At 44.4% G+C, this 21,861-nt stretch overlaps 1 protein-coding gene across 1 annotated transcript in view; it reads right to left on the bottom strand.

The window, feature by feature from the left end:
* The window catches only part of LOC142184923 (coagulation factor VIII-like), a 67,872-nt gene that overhangs the window by 36,940 nt on the left and 9,071 nt on the right, over window positions 1-21,861 (bottom strand). Inside the window, exons 4-15 of the mRNA XM_075260075.1 lie at window positions 15,350-15,562; window positions 12,660-12,731; window positions 12,072-12,149; window positions 9,354-9,575; window positions 8,742-8,991; window positions 8,396-8,525; window positions 6,178-6,265; window positions 5,485-5,696; window positions 4,743-4,878; window positions 3,826-4,032; window positions 2,004-2,652; window positions 254-410 (exon numbers count right to left, since the gene is read on the bottom strand). Coding sequence (XP_075116176.1) covers window positions 254-410; window positions 2,004-2,652; window positions 3,826-4,032; window positions 4,743-4,878; window positions 5,485-5,696; window positions 6,178-6,265; window positions 8,396-8,525; window positions 8,742-8,991; window positions 9,354-9,575; window positions 12,072-12,149; window positions 12,660-12,731; window positions 15,350-15,562 — 2,414 coding nt within the window. The remainder of the gene's footprint in view (window positions 1-253; window positions 411-2,003; window positions 2,653-3,825; window positions 4,033-4,742; window positions 4,879-5,484; window positions 5,697-6,177; window positions 6,266-8,395; window positions 8,526-8,741; window positions 8,992-9,353; window positions 9,576-12,071; window positions 12,150-12,659; window positions 12,732-15,349; window positions 15,563-21,861) is intronic.

Genomic DNA, 21,861 nt, shown 5'->3' with positions numbered 1-21,861 from the left:
TATGCTGAAGTCTACACCAGCTTGTAGCATGTAACGTGCAGCTGGTGTAGATTTCAATGATCATTTGCACCAGTAAACTCGTATGAATTATATTACAAGTAAGCGCAACTCCCACACCAATTTTGTGAAAGTGAAGTGGGAAACAGTTTGCACCTTTTTTTTTCCACATTCAATATCTGGGGTAAATTGAATAATAAATCTGCTCCGATACGGCGACTATTTTACCAGAATATATTGTACAGTCTTCACTTACTAGGATTTCATCATTGACTTCTGCACGGATACAAGGCCCTAACAGTCCCAGGTGAGCATCTCTCTCTCCACGAAGTGCTGGTTCTTTAAAACTGCTATCTAGATACTCACGGAATACCACTTTCTTATACATCGGAAATCCATGGGAATAATGATCTCTGAAAAGTAAGAAAGACTTTTGTGAACAGTTACAAAGCAATGCTGGAAAATTGTTCCGAGCCTCGAATAGTCTTTCAGTAAAATAACATTCCGTTGGTTCAGCCCTGGACAATCACAGGCCACTGGGCATGGTTGTAGGAAACTTCAGTCTCCAGGATGACCATTGAAGTTCAGTCAGTTCCTGTCTAGTGTGAGTTGCCGTCTGTAGAGGTGCAAGCCAGCACTGAGATTGGACTTTAGTGGCCGTCCATACAGATTGTTTGCCCTAGGCTCATCCAGAGCCAGCACTGAGAAGGGAGTCTGGTTGTCAAGACTTTGGACTCTGTGCCAGGAGGAGCAGTGGAGCACGCTGACAGGAGGAATTGACTCAGGCCTAAGCAAAGGTACCAGACTACGAATAAGAACCTTGTGTTCGAAACGCGTCAGTCTTTTCTATATTTCCGCTATGCATCATATCCAATCATCCCGTTGGACATTTATACTTTTTAAATGTGTGTTTGAATAAAGAAGAAATATTTTTAAGGAAGAGCATTGCTGGACTGTCCTTCTTCTTCGTTTAGCTAAGCAAAGGTAACCAGATCCCTATTAGGACTATCCTGCCTCACTATCCCCAGTATCCATAGCTGGGAGTGACACGAGAGGAGTTGTAGTTAGAGGAGAAGTCTGCCATAAAGCCTGTATCATGCCTTGGCACCCTCCGAAGAACAAGGCTAGGGGATTGGACATTGTGATACTACTACTCCCATTTGGAAGCTGCTGTTTCTACCTTCTCCAGCTGCTGAATTAATTTTTAATCCTGTTCAATTGCAACCACTGGCTTCCTAAGTTGTGCCTGCATTACCATCAGGGCCCTACCGAACACCACCACACCATCTCAGAGAGGAGAGGTCCTCTCTCCAACTGGAAGTGCCCTGGGGGAAAATTACTACCACCATCAGGTAGTGCTGCAGGACCCCCCTCAGCGGTTTCCAGCCCAGGAGCCGGGCTGGGACTTGGTTGAGTGTGCTTGGCCTAGCAGGTGGAACATCATCCACCACTACTACTCCCATCCTCTGATTCCCTCCATCTGAGTTGCAGCACTGCAGAAATCTGCAAAATTGGCTGCATGGGGGACCTTTCTCTCCTCCGCTTTCAGTCTGAAAACAACGGACACTTGGGGTTGTAGGGTCCATCAGTGTCCATGTGTAACCGTTGTTTTGGTGGTCTAGCCCCGAGTGGACCCTAATGATGGAGAGTCCAACGAAGAAGTGAACCTAGCCTTAACTGATCTTGTCTCCTTCCGAAAGCAAAGGAAATGTAATTTTTAACGTTTTTTTTATTCCCCTAGTCTCTAACTCCACTTGGTCATTATAAGCTGCTCTTCATATTATAGCTGACACCATAGATTTTTACTTGATATATCTTTATATATACTGTATATTCTCTATATAAACACATTTTTTCATGTAATTCCCTGTTTTAGCACGCCGGGTTGCTTACATACCTCCCAGAGACTACAACATACATGTTCAGCCTCTCCACTTTTAAAACCAGTGTATCCAAGATGATAATATCAATTGCTAATAAGAATAATGAAACATTTAGGTACTTACTTATCGTTCATTAAATATGACGAGTTTCCATATCCGTAATCCCACATGACTTCCACAGCTGCAATAAAATACGTCCGCAGCTGTCCCTCCGAACTACGAGGGTCTTTTTCCGACAGTTCTCCATACATGTCAATGTATTCCAGATCAGTACTGTTGTAATCGTCGTCATAGAAGTCTACCAGGGCGCCCATTGTCTTTGTCACCTCAGATTTATTCTGCGATTGCTTGTCTGTAAGATTGCTGTCCTCCTTTTTATCTCGATGTAATGTGTTCACACTATGAGATTCCTCCTGTTTTTTAATTCCTGTAATTTCTTTTTTGTCGGATTTACCATGCTTTGCTTTACCTGGATTGGATGAGTTTATAAAATGTCTAAGAGCAACATCATCATCATCTTCATCATCACCATGTATTGTATTTTGCTCATGTCCAGCAGCTTTCTTTTCACCTAACATGCTCCGAGGTCCGAAGGGATGCATTCTGTGAGCTGTATCCAAAGAATATTGATACAACGAAGAATCTTGCTGAACTTCTTTAAGATCATCATAATCATAGTAATCGTCTGGACTATTTTCACAATGTAAAACACTCAATGTTGCTCTCATATTTAACTCTGCCAATGATGATTTAGATGTCACAGGCCAATATCCTGCATAGAGAAAAAAAATCACTGTATAAAATGGTTGTGCTACAAATTTAGAGATGAGCGAGTACTGTTCGGATCAGCCGATCCGAACAGCACGCTCCATAGAAATGAATGGATGCACCTGGTACTTCCGCTTTGATGGCGGCCGGCCACTTAACCCCCCTGCGTGCCGGCTACATCCATTCATTTCTATGCGAGCGTGCTGTTCGGATCGGCTGATCCAAACAGTACTCACTCATCTCTAGCTACAATGTATTGGCTATCAGGGAGGAGTACATGTTAACAGTGTGGCATGATGACTACCATCTTGAGGTCTAGCACTGGGGTCCTAGATTAAAATCTGATCAAAACCAGTCAATGTATAAGTGGAGAAACACAGCATCATGGCCCAATAAAATATTCCCTTACTGTATATGGCACAAGGTAGGTACGGGCCCTATTACTGATTTTGCACTGGGACCAAGCAGCTTCAAGCTAAGCCTCTGTATCCATGCCACTGATCCAAGGGATTCTACCATTAAAACCCTTTTGTTTGTGGATAAGACGTTGGAATAGCCTTTAGAAAGGCTATTCGTCTCTTACCTTTAGATGTGATCTCCGCCGCGTTGTTCCTTAGAAATACTGGTTTTTAGCGGTATGCAAATTAGTTATCTCGCAGCGATGGGGGCGGGCCCCAGCACTGGAAATGCGATGGGGGCATCCCCACTGCTGCTCGAGAACAGGCTCCAGCGACGCCTCTATCTTCTGCTGGATCCTCCCCTTCTTTCTTTGTCTTTCTTCGGTGTCACCTCCGACACCTGCGCAGTTGGCTCTGCCAGTGAGACACTAGTAGAGCCGACTGCGCGTCGGAACTATGGCCATGGGCATGCGCAGTCGGCTCTACTAGTGTCTCACTGGCAGAGCCAACTGCGCAGGCGTCGGAGGTGACGCCAAAGAAAGAAGAGGAGGATCCAGCAGAAGATAGAGGCGTCGCAGGATCGTGTTCTCGAGCAGCAGTGGGGACGCCCCCATCGCATTTTCAGTGCTGGGACCCGCCCCCATTGCTGCGAGAGAACTAATTTGCATACCGGTAAAAAACGGTATTTCTTAGTAACGGCGTGGCGGAGATCACGTCTAAAGGTAAGAGACAAATAGGTTTTAATGGTAGAATCCCTTTAAATATGTAACCTTACTGACCTGCTTTCTCCATGATCATGATAACAGTCTTCCCATTCATAGGAAAAAGCGTCAGCGTTTCTTCGTAGCTTGAGTCCACTAAAAATGTATTGCCTCCGAAGTAAATTGATAGGAGTTCTGTGTCCTGAACCAGGTTCAAGACATGCCATACGCTGACTTCATACTGGCAAATGGTGAGGTGCAGAGAACTCACAAAACCATTGATAGCTAGGAAAAAACAATATAGGATGTACAAATAAGCTGCATTCATAGAACAGTCGCTATTGCTAATACAGACCCGGTGATTCTGACGTATTCTGGCTTTTCTGACCTACATTGCCACAGACATGTCATGTTTTTAGGATTTTTTTTAGTATTCCATGGGTCAGAAGGGGTGCTGTAGAGAGATGTCGTCTTTACAGGCCATTCAGTATATGGTGTATTCAGTGTAACAAAGCCAGACATAGTAACCCTTGTGATCCACGACTATGACTCTCACCAAACCAAGCAAGAATTTTGTATTGATGAAGGGCAGCTGTCTGTGGATGGGTCGCTCTAGTGTTTGGAAGTGATATTCTGGATTGACTTTATTCCCAGAAAATATCTCTTCCATAGAAAACCAGGAATGGATTGAAAACAATGAGAGGCATTGGAGCATTCATTGGAGAAGACTGCCTCAAAATCTGCTCCAAAATCCTCTCTGTGAACATACCCTGATAGGGCGCCTCTCACTAGGGTGAAGGATATTGAACCACCAACACAGTTAGATAAGGCGGGCTTATCTCATTGTAACACCCTTTTCCCAATGAAGAGGCGAGCCTCGGCTGCAGAGATATCCATGTATATCAGAATATGCCCACTAGTGATCTGGAACATGGAGGGCAGTCGTGCCATGTCCCAGAATGCTCTAATGCCCCCTTCCCCCGCAGTATACTTACTGTACTGCAGACTTTCTCTTGGGGACATTGCAGCTGTGCTTATATTTTCTGAACTTTGGAAGTTTTGATCACGATACCAGCTAAGCGTTTCATCAAACACAGAGAAGAAAAGTATATGTTCCTTATCTGTGACAATCTAAAGTCAAAAATAAATGTCAATTACACTAAAAAGTTCTGCACATTTTACAATCTCTATACCCTTATTATCTGCGGATGTAGTGTGTTAGGGTGCATTCACACTTCGGATACGCTGACTGATTCTGAACGTTAAAACACGTTCAGAATCAGCGCGTATAAAGCAGATCCCATTCATTTCAATGGGAGCCGGCATACGAGCGCTCCCCATTGAAATGAATGGGCTGCTTTTTTCTCTATGGGCCCCTTCACACGGCGTAAGCGCTCGGCTCATTCCGAGCTGTACACGCAAGCGCTTCTAACTTCCCATTCACTTCAATGGGAGCGCTCGTAGAGAAAAAAGCAGCCCATTCAATTCAATGGGGAGCGCTTGTGTCCCCCCACAACAGGGACACAGCTGATCTATGGCAGTCCTAACAAGCAGACCCCTGCTGATCTTAAAATTGATGGACCATCATTTTGGATAGATGGATAACCCCCTTTAAACCCTCAATACGCCATAACGGCTAATGCGTTCAAGCAACATGCTGGTAGGGTACAAAGGGGGCAGATCCAGGGGCGCACAAGAATTCTAGTAACATCTTTGCCATCACCACTTTCTCAGTACCTGGTTGCCCCCTTGATCCAAAGTTTGCTTTGAGCAAATTAGAAGCGGTCCAATGAGGCCTGAGGCTAAATCTTTCTTTGGGTTGTGGAAACTGCCATAATATCTTGTGAGACAGCGTGGGTCAGAAGATGCGGGACTGTCATATTTTGTCACTGGCCATATATATGTTATAGTCTGATTTGGTTGAATAGGATAATCCTTCAGTTGTTCTCCTGAAAAAGAGAGAAAATAAGATGTATACGTTATCTATCAATCTATAAGCTAATTCTATAAGTAAGCATTCTTGCCTACAATGGGGAAATTCTGAGCTAGGTCACCATCATGGTTGTCTTGCTAATGAATTCCCACCTAGTTGTCACAATAACATTCTACTTTTTGCACATAAAATGTCCTTGCTATAAGAAGAGGGAATAAGCCATTCAACAATCTACAATGATCTATTGATGCTGAACATAAAGAGTCTATCAGTACACACTTTATGCATATTGTATACAGTAGATCCACCTTACAATGGTCTATTGTGGGACAACACATCAACTATGACCACCGGCGCGGGAAGAAACCCAGCAGTCCAACATCACCCAGCAGTCTATAGTATTCAATTGTGGCTTCCTTCTGCTTACCCATTAAGACAAGCATTTGACATACCCCTATTGATTCATTGGGACTGCTGTTATTAAAACATCACAATACCTGTCAAAAAACGATGAGTGGAGCTCACGTTACTCAATCCTTGCGGATAAATGTTGAAGGGATGATGAGCCATATTCTTGAACACGATCTGAAATCACAGACGTAGCAGATTCAGACTTTTATTCTAAGTCATCAAGTTATTATATGTGTAAAAGGAATAAGCGAATAAATCCCCCTCAATGGAAAAAGTAAAATATGCTCTAGTGCCAATTTTTAGAAGGCATCTCCCTATAGATCAATGCTTAGGTTTCTAGTGACACTATTTGGGATTACGGCCAAGCTACAACATCTCTTCTGTAAAAAAAAGAGAGACTCATTTGCAGTTAGCTATTCTCGGGTCACTGCCCCACATCAGTGTAAAACGGGGTACAATTCTGGCTAGGTGAGAGGTTATAGACATGGATCAGAAGGGTTAATATGTCCTCTTTGCGAGACCGCCTTTTGTCAGCCACCTTGTTGTGTGTAGAGTCTCACAGGCCATACATGCTCTACTAGGAACTCTGGGAAAGAAATATGAAAATAAGTTCTGCCTGATGGAAAAAGGACCTTATTTGCATGTTCCTTTCCCAGAATTCCTAGTAGTGTATGTATGTCCTGTAAGACTCTATGCACTGCAGGTGGTCTGCAAAGACAGTCTCGCTAAGGGGACATTGTAGCCCTTCTGATCCATGTCTATGATTTCTCCCGATACAAACCAGTACACGACTTCACACTGCTGTCTTTGCATGGAAAATATCACTAGTTTTTTTTTTAAGAAAACCAGGTACTGATTTATAGGAAACTATCTAGCCAAAGGTAGTGCTAGAGCAAGTTTTCCTTTTTCCATTAAGGTGAACCGATTTACACATTCCCTTTTTAGAACCCCTAATAGGTTTGTGTGTCTTATATAATTTGTATTTTACATTTTATTTACTCATGACTAAGCAATATATGCAATGAAGAAACTTCAGTTTATCATGGAAAAGGTCAAAACTCTGAATGTTGTTCTGATTTATTCTCATCTTGATTCCTCCTCATTTTCCCCTCTCCAGTCTATAGTGGATGCAGCAGCAAGGCTCATCTTTCTGTCCAATTGCTACCCCGATCCTTCTACTTCTGTGTAGGTGAATTACTTTCCACAGTATTGCAGCATCCTACATTTCCTCCTCATCTCTGTCTACCACTTTGCACATCTTACATCTTTCACTAACACCTTAAAGGGGTTGTCCCATCACAAGGATCCTATCTATACTGCTTGTTAATGTGGATGTAAGACTTTTCCTAAATACACTGCTTCAGCAAAACTGCTTTGTTTGTCCGCTATCATAATTTATTCACTTCATTGTTGACACTGCTTTTCTATGGCCCTTGGGATTATCTGCTCAAATGTCAAGTGATGTAGCTGCCTGCTCTCAGGGGGGAGGGAGGAGGGGCTAAGTGCACGGGAGCGAGCCTGTGTCTGTAGCTGTTCCTGTGTCTGCACCACACATGTGACCTAGCTTCCTGCTCTCAGATAAAGGAGGGGGGAAATGAGTGCTGTTTTCTTATATAAAACAGTCTACATCCTAGTGGGCTAAAAGACCTGATCCCTCTGCTCACAAGGATTTAGCTTTCTTATATAGAGCAGGCTAAAAGCTAGTGGGCAGAAGGACCTGGTCGCTTAGCCCACTAGGATTTAGCCGACTCTATATAGAACAAGCTAAATCCAAGTGTTATAGGACCTTTGATGACATCACTGGCACTTCAGTAGTCCCATAGGATCACGCTATGTGGTGGGCGTAGCTACATGCTAATTTGGGGGTGGAGCTAAACTGGAGGTAGTCGGACAGTATGGCTTTGCATATGAAACCCCGCCCACCAATTGATGTCAAAAACCAGGAAGAAAGAAGTCTTTGCAGCAGCGAAGACTGGTGAGCAAGGGACATGGGAATACCCCTTTAAGTCTAATAATTGGAACCTTCCTCTGTCATCTCTAAGACTTTTCTCAAGCTGCACCAGTTCTCTGAATTGTGCTATCCCAGACAATCAGATTAAATTCAGATTCTCTAAGTTTTAGGGTTCCAAAATGACAAATCTTTTTAGGTAGGCCTACCACATTTTATAAATTGAATTTTCTCCTTTTATTACAATTTTTTATCCATATGTTTTTGTAGGAAGATGTAATTTTGTGATGTGACAGTATTACATCACCTTATAGCTCTAGCCTTGTTTAGATCGTCTCGATAATCAATAAGTGTACCTGAATTTGATCTCCGATTTCTCCTCTAAGAACAGGGCCAAGGATCCCAGTTCCAGGAATTTCTGATATTTTTGGATGGGTAAATCGTGAGTCTGTAAACTCTCTGTACACCGCTTTAGTAAACTGGGTCCTAAATGGGAAATAAGAAATAATGTGAATAAAATATCAAGGCGAGAAATGAAAAGGCAGTGTGGCAAAAAGTCAAGAATTGGATTTTTTTCTGCAAAGTGCAGATGGTATTAGCCAGAATCCAGGTAACTGTAAAATGCAGCATTTTTGCAACGTGCGGCTCTGGCCTCAGTATTATTTTAGTTTATTTAAGTTTTACGATTTTCTATTTACAAACCTTTTATCTCCATTTTCTTGCTGATAGTCCCATTCCATCTCTACGGCTGCAATATAATGCGTCCATGTCACGGGTTTTCTCTTCCCATGAGATCTTAAATGAACTTGGGGTGCATCATCGTCCTCTATATTAAATATCGTCGACTCATAATAATCTTCGTAATCATCATCATCGTCATTATCTGACACACGCATTCTCTTTTCAGACTCGGTAACACATTCTTCTACTCTGATCAGAGATGTCATATTTCCTGTTGATCAGAATTACTGTTATTTTAGGGAGCCGGCCAAACATAATCATCTGAGCAAAGGAGACGATTGGGTATGGCGCTGTCTCTTACAGACACATGGTCATGTCATGTACGGTCTATGGTCATGTGATATATGGTCCATGGTCATGTGATATACAGTCCATGGTCATGTAATGGACACACAGGTGCACAGATCGTTACCAGCAGATGTCTGATTACTATGCTCTGACGAGCAGTGCACCTGTGTGTTCATCACATGACCATGGACTGTATATCACATGACTATTTTTGGTCATCTCATACAAACTACTTTAATATATGCATTGCAAATATAATCCATTGTAAGTGTCATAAATAGATACCTTCAGGATGTGTCCAAGTCTGGCAGGATAGTTTATATACTCCTTTCTCTCCAGGGTGCACTATGGCTGTTAGAAAGCTAAAGGCGGTAACAGAAAGAACAGGGACACGATGGTCTCTTATGACAAAGCTATGTCTCTCCAGGGAAAGGCTGTGAATTTCAAAATGGGTCCCAAAGCCAATAACATGAAAATGGATTGGCTTCTTAAGACATACGTACTGTTCTAGTAAACGGAAAAAAGCATTATTAATATATTGTATAGCACGAATAAGAAAAAAAAATCTGATATAAGATATAAAAAAAATCCATAATTATCTAAGGTTATGTTCACACAACTTATTTGGAATTGATTACAGGCTATCTGCATCTCAAAATAAGTGCCAAAAAACCTCCTGATCTACAGTAGCTTGCGGTAGAGTCTGTGTCCCTTTGATATCAATGGGAGCCTAAGAAAAAACTGCACTATCCAAACACAGAGTGTGATAAAAGAATTGTAAGAAAATACCAAGAGGACTAAGGACAGGAGGCCATAAATACATCTTATCAGTGGTGTAACTAGGAATGGCGGGGCCCCGGCAAACTTTTGACATGCCCCCCCCCAACCGACACCAAAGACCTCGACCAACCCCCTCCTACGCATTCCTGTGCGCTCTATTATGCCCCATAGTGGCCCCTGCACACAGTATTATCCCCCATAGTGGCTCCTGCACACAGTATTATCCCCCATAGTGGCTCCTGCACACCAGTGGTGGATCCAGGGTTTGCGGGGCCCTGGGCAATTGACTTTGGCGGGGCCCTACGCTCAGCGCGACGCAGCAAATTAGGCCCCGCCCACTTTTATGTTGACTCCGCTCATTTTCATTAATTTTTCATGTGATTCCACACAGTATAATCCTCCTACAGTCACCCGTAAATTATATGTCCCCCCTCCATCTCTCCCCATTTTCATATACACCCTTCATCTACCCCGTTTCATGTCCGCCCCCTCTATCTCTGTCCCCAGTTTCATGCCATTCTCCCCCTTTATCTGCTCACAGTTTCATGTCCCCCCATCTCTGCCCCTGTGTCATGCCATTCTCCCCCCCTTCATCTGCTCCAGTGTCATGCCATTCTCCCCCCTTCATCTGCCCCAGTGTCATGCCATCCCCCCCTTCATCTGCCTCAGTGTCATGCCGTTCTCCCCCCTTCATCTGCCCCAGTGTCATGCTGTTCTCCCCCCCTCCATCTGCCCCAGTGTCATGCTGTTCTCTCCCACTCTATCTGTCCCAATGCCATGCCGTTCTCCCCCCCTCCATCTGCCCCAGTGTCATGCTGTTCTCTCCCCCTCTATCTGTCCCAATGCCATGCCGTTCTCCCCCCCTCCATCTGCCCCAGTGTCATGCCGTTCTCCCCCTTCATCTGCCCCAGTGTCATGCCGTTCTCCCCCTCCATCTGCCCCAGTGTCATGCTGTTCTCCCCCCTTCCATCTGCCCCAGTGTCATGCTGTTCTCCCCCCTTCCATCTGCCCCAGTATCATGCTGTTCTCCCCCCCTCCATCTGCCCCAGTGTCATGCTGTTCTCCCCCCTCCATCTGCCCCAGTGTCATGCTGTTCTCCCCCCCTCCATCTGCCCCAGTGTCATGCTGTTCTCCCCCCCTCCATCTGCCCCAGTGTCATGCTGTTCCCCCCTCCCCTTCATTTGCCCCCCTCCAGTTTCTTTGGGCCCCCTCCATCTCTGTCCCCAGTTTCATGCCGTTCTCTCCCCACCCCCTTCATCTTCCCCAGTGTCATGCCATTCCCCCCCTCCCCTTCATTTGCCCCCCAGTTTCATGGGCCCCCTTCATTATGTTCCACATTAATATTTAATACAAACAAACACTTACACTCACCTTCCATCACTCACCTTCCATCGTTCCCCCGACGCTCCTCTCTCCAGTGACATACGCGATGCAGGAGCTGTGAGATCAGCTCCTGCTTAGCTCCGGCCCGGCTTGCGTGTGTAAGCGTGATGTGGTGACGTCATCGCGCATACACACGGAAGCCGGGCCGGAGCTTTAAAGCAGGAGCTGATCTCACAGCTCCTGCTTTAATCGCGTATGTATTCCAGCTCATCGGCGGACGGACGCCGATGAGCTGAAATCGTGACAGGCAAGTGCCGGGGGGCCCCCAGAGGCTCTGTGGGCCCCGGCACTTGTCCAACTATGCTGACCGGGACCATTTTGTTAGGGCCAGGCCGCGGGGCCCCGCTAAGCGCGGGGCCCCGGGCGGTTGCCCGGCTCGCCCGGCCCTGGATCCGCCCCTGCTGCACACAGTATTATCCCCCATAGTGGCTCCTGCACACAGTAATATGTCCCTCAGTGGCTGCTGCACACAGTATTATGACCCATAGTGACCTCTGCACACAGTATTATGTCCCATAGTGGCCCCTGTACACAGTATTATGCCCTATAGTGGCCCCTGTACACAGTATTATGCCCCATTATGAACACCCATAAATTATTATACTCTGGGGTCTTTTCAAACCCCAGAGTGTAATAATTGGAGACCCGGGCTGAGAAAAACATAAAAACTACTGTTTCTTACCTGTCCCCCGGGTCCCGAAAAGACCCCCGAGTATAATGATAGCAGCGGTTGCGGCTGTCACCGGGCCCCTAATGTCCCAGGCCCTGTGGCAGCTGCCTCTGCTGCTATGGCGGTAGTTATGCCACTGCATCTTATTCTAAATATTACTTTGTAGTTACCTGGAATGGAGCCGTTCAACCATCCATTAATTGTATGCAAAGGCTCAACATTGACATCCTGTGTATAGTGGCTGTGACCTATAGAAGAGACATCATCATTATTATTATTGATAAATTATTCCTTTCTTGGGTTGTGAAGCGAATTTTTTGGATCTACATGTCATGTTAAAAATTAGAAAGGCAAGAGTGAGTGTCGAGGTATCACATTCTCTTCCAGTTTATGCCAACATGTGGGATTTCCCCATAGAAGAAGATAGGAATGAAAAAAAGCAGAGAAAAAATACAAAAGCTTAATGAAAAACTGCAATGTGCAATGTTTTTGCTGAATTTTTTCTGCATTTTATTTTAAGCTGCATTTCATTACATGGGGCCATAACCTAAACTCTGCCTGGACGTAAAGTTACTTATGCATAGAAGCCATCTTAAACCTGGGTGTCGGGGCCGATTTCGATCATCATGACCACAGAATCCACCAGATACAGCAAGGTAACTTTAAGTCTCCAGACAACCCTTTAGGAGGTTCAACTAAATTTTATATTGTCATACAGAGGAAATGTATTGTCTCATTTATACATTAATATTTTATACCTTCATCAAATACCGCCAGAGCAATAATCTTTTCCTGGACTCCATACTGGTGTCCTTCTTCTGTAAGGGATCCTATGAATTTTAAGATATAAGCATTGCAATTTTAGTAGATGTTGTAAGCAACATAATCACTATAATTTTTCCTTAATGGTATAAACATTACTTATGATATTTGGTGAATGGATGGCAGTATTATTTATAGACATTTGTAGATTTAACCTGCTGCTGCTCCGGCCATGGATTGCTCACACACACTGGATCTCTGTCTTCTAAAGATCTAGTGTGCGCCAACTTACTCAAACCAATGTCAATGTGCCCCAATATAGTAATATTTCTCCCAGCAACCTGTGCCTACGTAATACGGTACATTTGGTTCTTGTCTGCATTGGTGTCCTTTTGTTTGTTTAATTCGGCTTGTTCTCCTAACTAGAGATGAGAGAGTACTGTTCGGATCAGCCGATCCGAACAGCACGCTCCATAGAAATGAATGGATGCACCTGGTACTTCTGCTTTGACGGCGGCCGGCCGCTTAACCCCCCGCGTGCCGGCTATGTCCATTCATTTCTATGCGAGCGTGCTGTTCGGATCGGCTGATCTGAACAGTACTCGCTCATCTCTACTCCTAACTACATGTCTACGATCTGCCCTGACCTCTACTCATGAGTAAATTCTGCCAGAGTGGACCATTGATCAGCTCTGACTCTGACCTGCTGCCTTGGTATCAGAAATGTGGAATACCTTCCAGCTTAAATGTCAGCTGTTGAGATAGGAAACTACTCAGTGGAGGCAACAAATGGATTTGCAATGGGACCGTCAAGGAGAAAAAACCTTGGTCGGGTTTTATCCGAAATGGTCAAATGACGTACAGTATCCACAAGCATAAAAGTAGATCTTTTTTTAGAATTCTATGATAAATACATTTCAATATGACCTTTCCTGTCCTCTGACATCGATGGCATTATGTACCACTAGAAAGCTGCACTGAATTCAGTTTACTGGCAGCTTTGTCAGTATGCGTCCTGGTGCAGGAGATATCAGTGCCATTAGTTTCGGCACCGATATCCCTCCACTTTCATAAGGCCAGGGCCTTACAGCTCAGCTTTGTACTGTCAGGGAGGCATTCCTCACAACTAGAGATGAGCGAACAGTAAAATGTTCAATATTCGATATTTGTTTTGAGTAGCCCCTCAATATTCGACTACTCAAATCGAATATCGAACCCTATTATAGTCTATGGGGGGAAAATGCTCGTTTCAGGGGTAGGCAACATTCGATCAAATTACACTTACCAAGTCCACAAGTGAGGGTCGGGCTGGATCCTCCGAGCAGTCTTCTCCATGCAGCGTCCCCACGGCGTCTTCCGGCTCTGAATTCACTCTGTCAGGCATCGGGCCTGGGTAGAGCCAACTGCACATGCCCGCACTACAAGAAAATGGCCGCTTACAGTCAAAGCGGCCATTTTCTTGTAGCGCGGCCATGCGCAGTCGGCTCTGCTCAGGCCCGATGCCTGGCAGAGTGAATTCAGAGCCGGAAGACGCCGCGGGGACGCTGAACGGAGAAGACTTCTAAAGGTAGGAGAAGAACCAGCATTGATTGGCCGACTGTATAACATTCGGCCAATCAATCCTGGTTCTGCATCGAAGTTTTCCATTCAAATAGCGAGTGGTACTTGATCGAATACTACTCGCTCATCTCTACTCACAACATAATGATGAAACAGCGCAGATATTGGTGGCACCCTATATCTCTGGGCACATACCAGCAAAGCTGACAGTGCGCAGAATTCACTGTCAGCTATGTAGTGGTATATAATACCGCCAATGTCAGGATATTAGGTCCTCTTTAACTTAGGGACATATTTTAGTCTTATGTAACCTCCACTGTTAACCTTTCAAACTATAGCAGGTTTGCCAGGGAGGTTGAAAATTACAACAATTCTTGGGTACAGAAACTATTACAGCAATCCATCTATGAGTAAAATCCTACCATAAACAGTCTAAGGCCTGGTTCACATCTGCGTTGGGATTTCCGTTCAGGTGCTCCGCTTAAGGACTCCCTGATCAGAAACCTATACGCATAAAAAAAATCTTCCTCTGCCTCATAGGGCTGATGGTTCATGTGATTCCGCCCCCTTCTAGTTTATTCAAAGAAAACATTTTGCAAATACAGTTCTTCTTCTTTATAGGCCGGGTTCACATCTGTGTTTGGGTTTCCGTTTGGTTAGTCGCTTTGGGACCCCCCAATCGGAAACCTATACGCAACAAGGAAATCAGAAACCTAAACCTGTAACAAGGCCATTTACTGACTGCTTACTGTAGCGTGGTAATATTGGCATGCAATTAATGCTGTGTACACCATATACTGTTCATTGCGGTATTATATGCATTGCATCCTTGGTATAACCATTTCAGTAATCCTTAAAGCCCCCCGGCGGATTTCCTCAGAGGGGGGGGGGGGGGGGTTACAGTTTCCTTACTAAGATTGTTGTAAGTGGATTGGACAATTTATGCCTAAAAAAAATAGAATACATTCTAGGATATAAAGTCCCCATAGACATGGCACGGTCTATTTTTTGGGTACTGTTAAAAAAAAAACCACACAAAAAAAACAAAAAACAAGGATCCTGACTGTATAAAGGGTTACAGGGTGCACATCATTGGCAAACCCTTGATGACGCCTGTCCATCTTACCTGGTTTACAGATAAGGATTGCCCCCACTAGTCCTGAATTGATATCATAGGAGGAGTTACTGTGAGAATAATAAGCAGAGGTTAAACAGATGGGATCAGATTCAGCCGGTCCATAATTTTCAGGAATTTTCCAAATGTAAGTGTATGATTGTCCAGGTGGAACTGCATCATCTGCCTTTTCCAGTTTACCGGTTCCATCGTTATATCCTGCACCTAAAAATAGCAAACAGAGAAAATATTCAGCATCTGTCATTTCATAATGTAGAAAAACAGGGCGCTCTATAGTGCACACTGTGTGGATAATGTAAAAGCACAAACAGCTGGGGATTTATTCACCTGCTTCAATTGTGCAGCGCAAGCACAGTATAAAACCTTAGTTATTGGACCTCGTAGAGGCGCCAGCTGGTGCTGCAATTCATAGTAACATGCATAGTAATATGCATCTATATCCATCAAGTGACCATAATATAGGAGATCCAGGTACACTAAATTGTAAGTATAGGGAAGATATAGGCAGATATCTGCTCCATTCTAGCATCTACATGAAGGCATGACTCAGGAAAAGAGCAACCTGTGGCACAGTTAGGAGAGCAGGAGAGAACATATAAGACTTTTTTCTTACATTATAAGCTGTAGGATGTGCATAATGTTCAGTCTTTGCAGTTTGCAGACATATGTGAGGGTGTGAGTAATCAGCCTCTCCTATCTGCATTCCCTGTGTGATGAGAGAAAATCCATCCTCACCTCACCGTGTTTCCGTCGTGCTCATCTAATGTATCTAAGGACGTACTTCCTTACTAACAGAGAAGTCAACTGTAATTTAGTTAGAAGGGAGACCCCTAGTAGAAGGAACTTTAGACAGGTTTTCTTAGACAAAATACATTTTTAAATAAAGTACATTTTTCACATGAAATGCCCAGTAATACACCCAGAATGTCCTACATATGGAATATCCCAGTAATACCCACAAATGGTCTTCCATATGAAATAACCCCTAAAACACTCATAGAATTCCCAGTAATTTCAGTAGTTAATGAATACTTTATCTCCTATAACTTACAGTCCTATGAAAAAGTTTGGGCACCCCTATTAATCTTAATCATTTTTTGTTCTAAATATTTTGGTGTTTGCAACAGCCATTTCAGTTTGATATATCTAATAACTGATGGACACAGTAATATTTCAGGATTGAAATGAGGTTTATTGTACTAACAGAAAATGTGCAATATGCATTAAACCAAAATTTGACCGGTGCAAAAGTATGGGCACCCTTATCATTTTATTGATTTGAATTCCCCTAACTACTTTTTACTGACTTACTGAAGCACAAAATTGGTTTTGTAACCTCAGTGAGCTTTGAACTTCATAGCCAGATGTATCCAATCATAAGAAAAGGTATTTAAGGTGGCCAATTGCAAGTTGATCTCCTATTTGAATCTCCTCTGAAGAGTGGCATCATGGGCTACTCAAAACAACTCTCAAATGATCTGAAAACAAAGATTGTTCAACATAGTTGTTCAGGGGAAGGATACAAAAAGTTGTCTCAGAGATTTAACCTGTCAGTTTCCACTGTGAGGAACATAGTAAGGAAATGGAAGACCACAGGGACAGTTCTTGTTAAGCCCAGAAGTGGCAGGCCAAGAAAAATATCAGAAAGGCAGAGAAGAAGAATGGTGAGAACAGTCAAGGACAATCCAGAGACCACCTCCAAAGAGCTGCAGCATCATCTTGCTGCAGATGGTGTCACTGTGCATCGGTCAACTATACAGCGCACTTTGCACAAATAGAAGCTGTATGGGAGAGTGATGAGAAAGAAGCCGTTTCTGCACGTACGCCACAAATAGAGTTGCCTGAGGTATGAAAAAGCACATTTGGACAAGGCAGCTTCATTTTGGAAACAAAAATTGAGTTGTTTGGTTATAAAAAAAAAGGCGTTATGCATGGCGTCCAAAAAGAAACAGCATTCCAAGAAAAACACATGCTACCCACTGTAAAATTTGGTGGAGGTTCCATCATGCTTTGGGTCTGTGTGGCCAATGCCGGCATCGGGAATCTTGTTAAAGTTGAGAGTCACATGGATTCCACTCAGTATCAGCAGATTCTTGAGAATAATGTTCAAGAATCAGTGACGAAGTTGAAGTTACGCCGGGGATGGATATTTCAGCAAGACAATGATCCAAAACACCGCTCCAAATCCTCAGGCATTCATGCAGAGGAACAATTACAATGTTCTGGAATGGCCATCCCAGTCCCCAGACCTGAATATCATTGAACATCTGTGGGATGATTTGAAGCGGGCTGTCCATGCTCGGCGACCATCTAACTTAACTGAACTTGAATTGTTTGTCCAAAATACCTTTATCCAGGATCCAGGAACTGATTAAAAGCTACAGGAAGCGACTAGAGGCTGTTATCTTTGCAAAAGGAGGATCTACTAAATATTAATGTCACTTTTCTGTTGAGGTGCCCATCCTTTTGCACCGGTCAAATTTTGGTTTAATGCATATTGCGCATTTTCTGTTAGTACAATAAACCTCATTTCAATCCTGAAATATTACTGTGTCCATCAGTTATTAGATATATCAAACTGAAATGGCTGTTATAAACACCAAAATATTTAGAACTAAAAATGATTAAGATTAATAGGGGTGCCCAAACTTTTTCATAGGACTGTATCTACCTATACAAGGTGATGGAGGTGGGTTATCTGTAATGGCCGCTTCTTACTGTGTACAGTCCTGAATGCTAAACTGAGGTGCTCTCTGATATCTGGAGTCATCTCCACCGGCAAGGGAGAGCACCCTGCTCACAAAAGCGGCAATGGAACCATCCTTTTGTGATACCTGAGACTAATCTGCACAACTAGCACACATCAACTGTTGGAAAGGGACAGATGCCAGAGATTATTGTTGTGTTCTGTTTGCTGGTTATTTTGGTTTTTTTTTTTTTACCCGTCTTTGCCCCTATTGGCCTGCTTCAGTTAATCTAGTAAAGACTATCTGTCTGACTCCATTAACTTACAGCAGACCATCCCGGTTTTCAAAGAAATGACTTGCTTCTTCATAGTATCACGCTGACACCTAGTGGATTAGGTTGGGGTGACAGTCTCATGCTATAAAATTCTATACTGTGGCCCTCTTTCCTGCTGTCTCCTTTGTTAGGGGCAGGAGGGGACACCCTCAATACTAACCGTGTGAAAGTCAAGCCTGGTCTCCCTGCATCTATATTCCGCTTCATTGTGTTCTACTTTTATGCTCCCCTAGTTGTCATTTATCACCTGGGGCATTGATATGAACTGATACCTTACTAAGTCATAGCCTGGCTGCTCCAAACATTCACAACTATCTTTTTCACAGACTGACAACATGCAGAAACACAAGGGACTGGAATAATCCACCAAGTATTCTACTAAAGGCACAACTTCACGGCTTTCCCAATCGGAGTGGAGTGGTCTTCTATGGGAGACCGTCTGCTATGCAGTCTCACTAAGGACCTTCCACTGGCCCTCTTTTTTGATCTGGGAGATGACCAGTTGAGGACTGATCAAGTTCACCCTCTAGGCCCCCCAGAGCAATCATGGAGAATGCTGTAAAGCTTCCATGTCTGGTGATTGGAAAAAAGCTTCACGGATTCCACCTCAAAATGAGCTCCCAATTCTGCCTGAAACCAGTCTCCATTTATTTCATTGGGAGTAAGATGCTGATTTTTCCTGTCGCAGATTTTTTCAGCTAGTAGTGTATATTCACACAGTTTTTTGCAGGCTGATTTTGAAGCAGAATCCATCACAAAAAACACCTCTTGTTCATTTCAATGGAAGTCATAAGCAGATTTTTTCCTGTAACTTTGGGGATGGGTTTACATGCACTATTTGTTTCCAGACGACACTACTAGTGTCTCAGTTAATTTATTGATTGACCCTTTTAATTAAACTATTGATCCTTTTCTCTGCAACTTAATGAATACAGATACGTTTTGTAGACTTAGAAGGGATGATATTGTATTGAAAGTTCTTCCAATCGCAGATGATATTCTCTTAACAATCCTAAAAAAGCCCTTCCTTAACAGCAGAGCTCGGTCGAATGGTACGTTCATGTTCCCAATGTTCCCTACTAGAGATGAGCGAACAGTAAAATGTTTGAGGTTCGATATTCGTTTCGAGTAGCCCCTCAATATTCGACTACTCGAATTGAATATCGAACCCTATTATAGTCTATGGGGGAAAATGCTCGTTTCAGGGGTAGGCAGCGTTCGATCAAATTATACTTACCAAGTCCACGAGTGAGGGTCGGGCTGGATCCTCCGAGAAGTCTTCTCCGTGCAGCATCCCCGCGGCATCTTCCGGCTCTGAATTCACTCTGCCAGGCATCTGACCTGGGCAGAGCCGACTGCGCATACCCGCACTACAAGCCTGGCAGAGTGAATTCAGAGCCGGAAGACGCCGCGGGGAAGCTGCACGGAGAAGACTTCTAAAGGTAGGAGAAGAACCAGCGTTGATTGGCCGACTGTATAGAATTCGGCCAATCAATGCTGGTTCTGCATCGAACTTTTACATTCGAATAGCGAGTGGTACTCGATCGAGTACGAGTATTTCGAATACCGTAGTATTCGATCGAATACCTACTCGATCGAGTACTACTCGCTCATCTCTATTCCTTACCTAATATTCTCCATCTACCATCTGAAAGCCTATTGCTATTATTGACCTCTTGGAAAGCCTGACATCGCGTGTGTCAGGCAGTTTAAGTCTACCCCAATGCTTCTTTATGTAGGTCTTTGGTGTCCAAATCCAGATTTCCAGAGTGGCCGTCCCCATAGTATTTATTACCACTGGCACACTTGAGGTCTGACCTCTATGAAACACTTTGGGCACTTGGAGGAGAAGTGTATACTGTCTCTGATTGAGCTTTCTGCCAAATAAAGATTCTTTCCTTCCACTATCTCCAGCTCCTGAGTCACCTACAATTTATCCCAAATTGACTAACTCCAACTGATTGGAACCTGCGTATACAGCAATGGTTCTATTGCCCCAGTAGTCCCAGGAGCCAAATCACAATTTGATCTGTAGGTGGATGTTAGTGAAGTTCCTGCCATTTGGCGGGTGGTAACACCGAGCATATTAAGAGTCAGATCATAGCTGTGTCCAGTGGCGTAACTAGGAATGGCAGGGCCCCGTGGCGAACTTTTGACATGCCCCCCCCCCGACCGACACTGACACCGAAGACCTCGACCGACCCCTCCTACGCATTCCTACGTGTCCTATTATGTCCCATAGTGGCCCCTGCACACAGTATTATCCCCCATAGTGGCCTCTGCACACAGTATTATGCCCCATAGTGGCCCCTACACACACTATTATCCCCCATAGTGGCCCCTGCACACAGTATTATGCCCCATAGTGGCCACTGCACACAGTATTATCCCCCATAGTGGCCCCTGCACACAGTATTATAGCCCATAGTGGCCCTTGCACACAGTATTATGTCCCATAGTGGCCCCTACACACACTATTATCCCCCATAGTTGCCCCTGCACACAGTATTATCCCCCATACTGGCCCCTGCACACAGAATTATCCCCCATAGTGGCCCATGCACACAGTATTATGCCCCATAGTGGCCCCTGCACACAGTATTATGCCCCATAGTTGCCCCTGCACACAGTATTATGCCCCATAGTGTCCCCTGCACACAGCATTATGCCCCATAGTGGCCCCTGCACACAGTATTATCCCCCATAGTGGCTCCTGCACCCAGTATTATGCCCCATAGTGGCCCCTGCACACAGTATTATGCCCCATAGTGGCCCCTGCACACAGTATTATGTCCCATAGTGGCCCCTACACACACTATTATCCCCCATAGTTGCCCCTGCGCACAGTATTATGCCCCATAGTGGCCCCTGCACACAGTATTATCCCCATAGTGGCCCCTGCACACAGTATTATGCCCCATAGTGGCTCCTGCACACAGTATTATGCCCCATAGTGGCCCCTGCACACAGTATTATCCCCCATAGTGGCTCCTGCACCCAGTATTATGCCCCATAGTGGCTCCTGCACACAGTATTATCCCCCATAGCGGCCCCTGCACACAGTATTATGCCCCATAGTGGCCCCTGCACACAGTATTATGCCCCATAGTGGCCCCTACACACACTATTATCCCCCATAGTTGCCCCTGCACACAGTATTATGCCCCATAGTGGCCCCTGCACACAGTATTATCCCCATAGTGGCCCCTGCACACAGTATTATATCCCCATAGTGGCCCCTGCACACAGTATTATCCCCCATAGTGGCCCCTACACACACTATTATCCCCCATAGTTGCCCCTGCACACAGTATTATGCCCCATAGTGGCCCCTGCACACAGTATTATGCCCCATAGTGGCCTCTGCACACAGTATTATGCCCCATAGTGGCCCCATGCACACAGTATTATCCTCCATAGTGGCCCCTGCACACAGTATTATCCCCATAGTGTCCCCTGCACACAGTATTATCCCCCATAGT

This window comes from Leptodactylus fuscus, chromosome 11 (assembly GCF_031893055.1).
Source record: "Leptodactylus fuscus isolate aLepFus1 chromosome 11, aLepFus1.hap2, whole genome shotgun sequence".
Classification (NCBI taxonomy): Eukaryota; Metazoa; Chordata; class Amphibia; order Anura; family Leptodactylidae; genus Leptodactylus; species Leptodactylus fuscus.
This window is presented reverse-complemented; position numbering and strand designations above follow the sequence as displayed.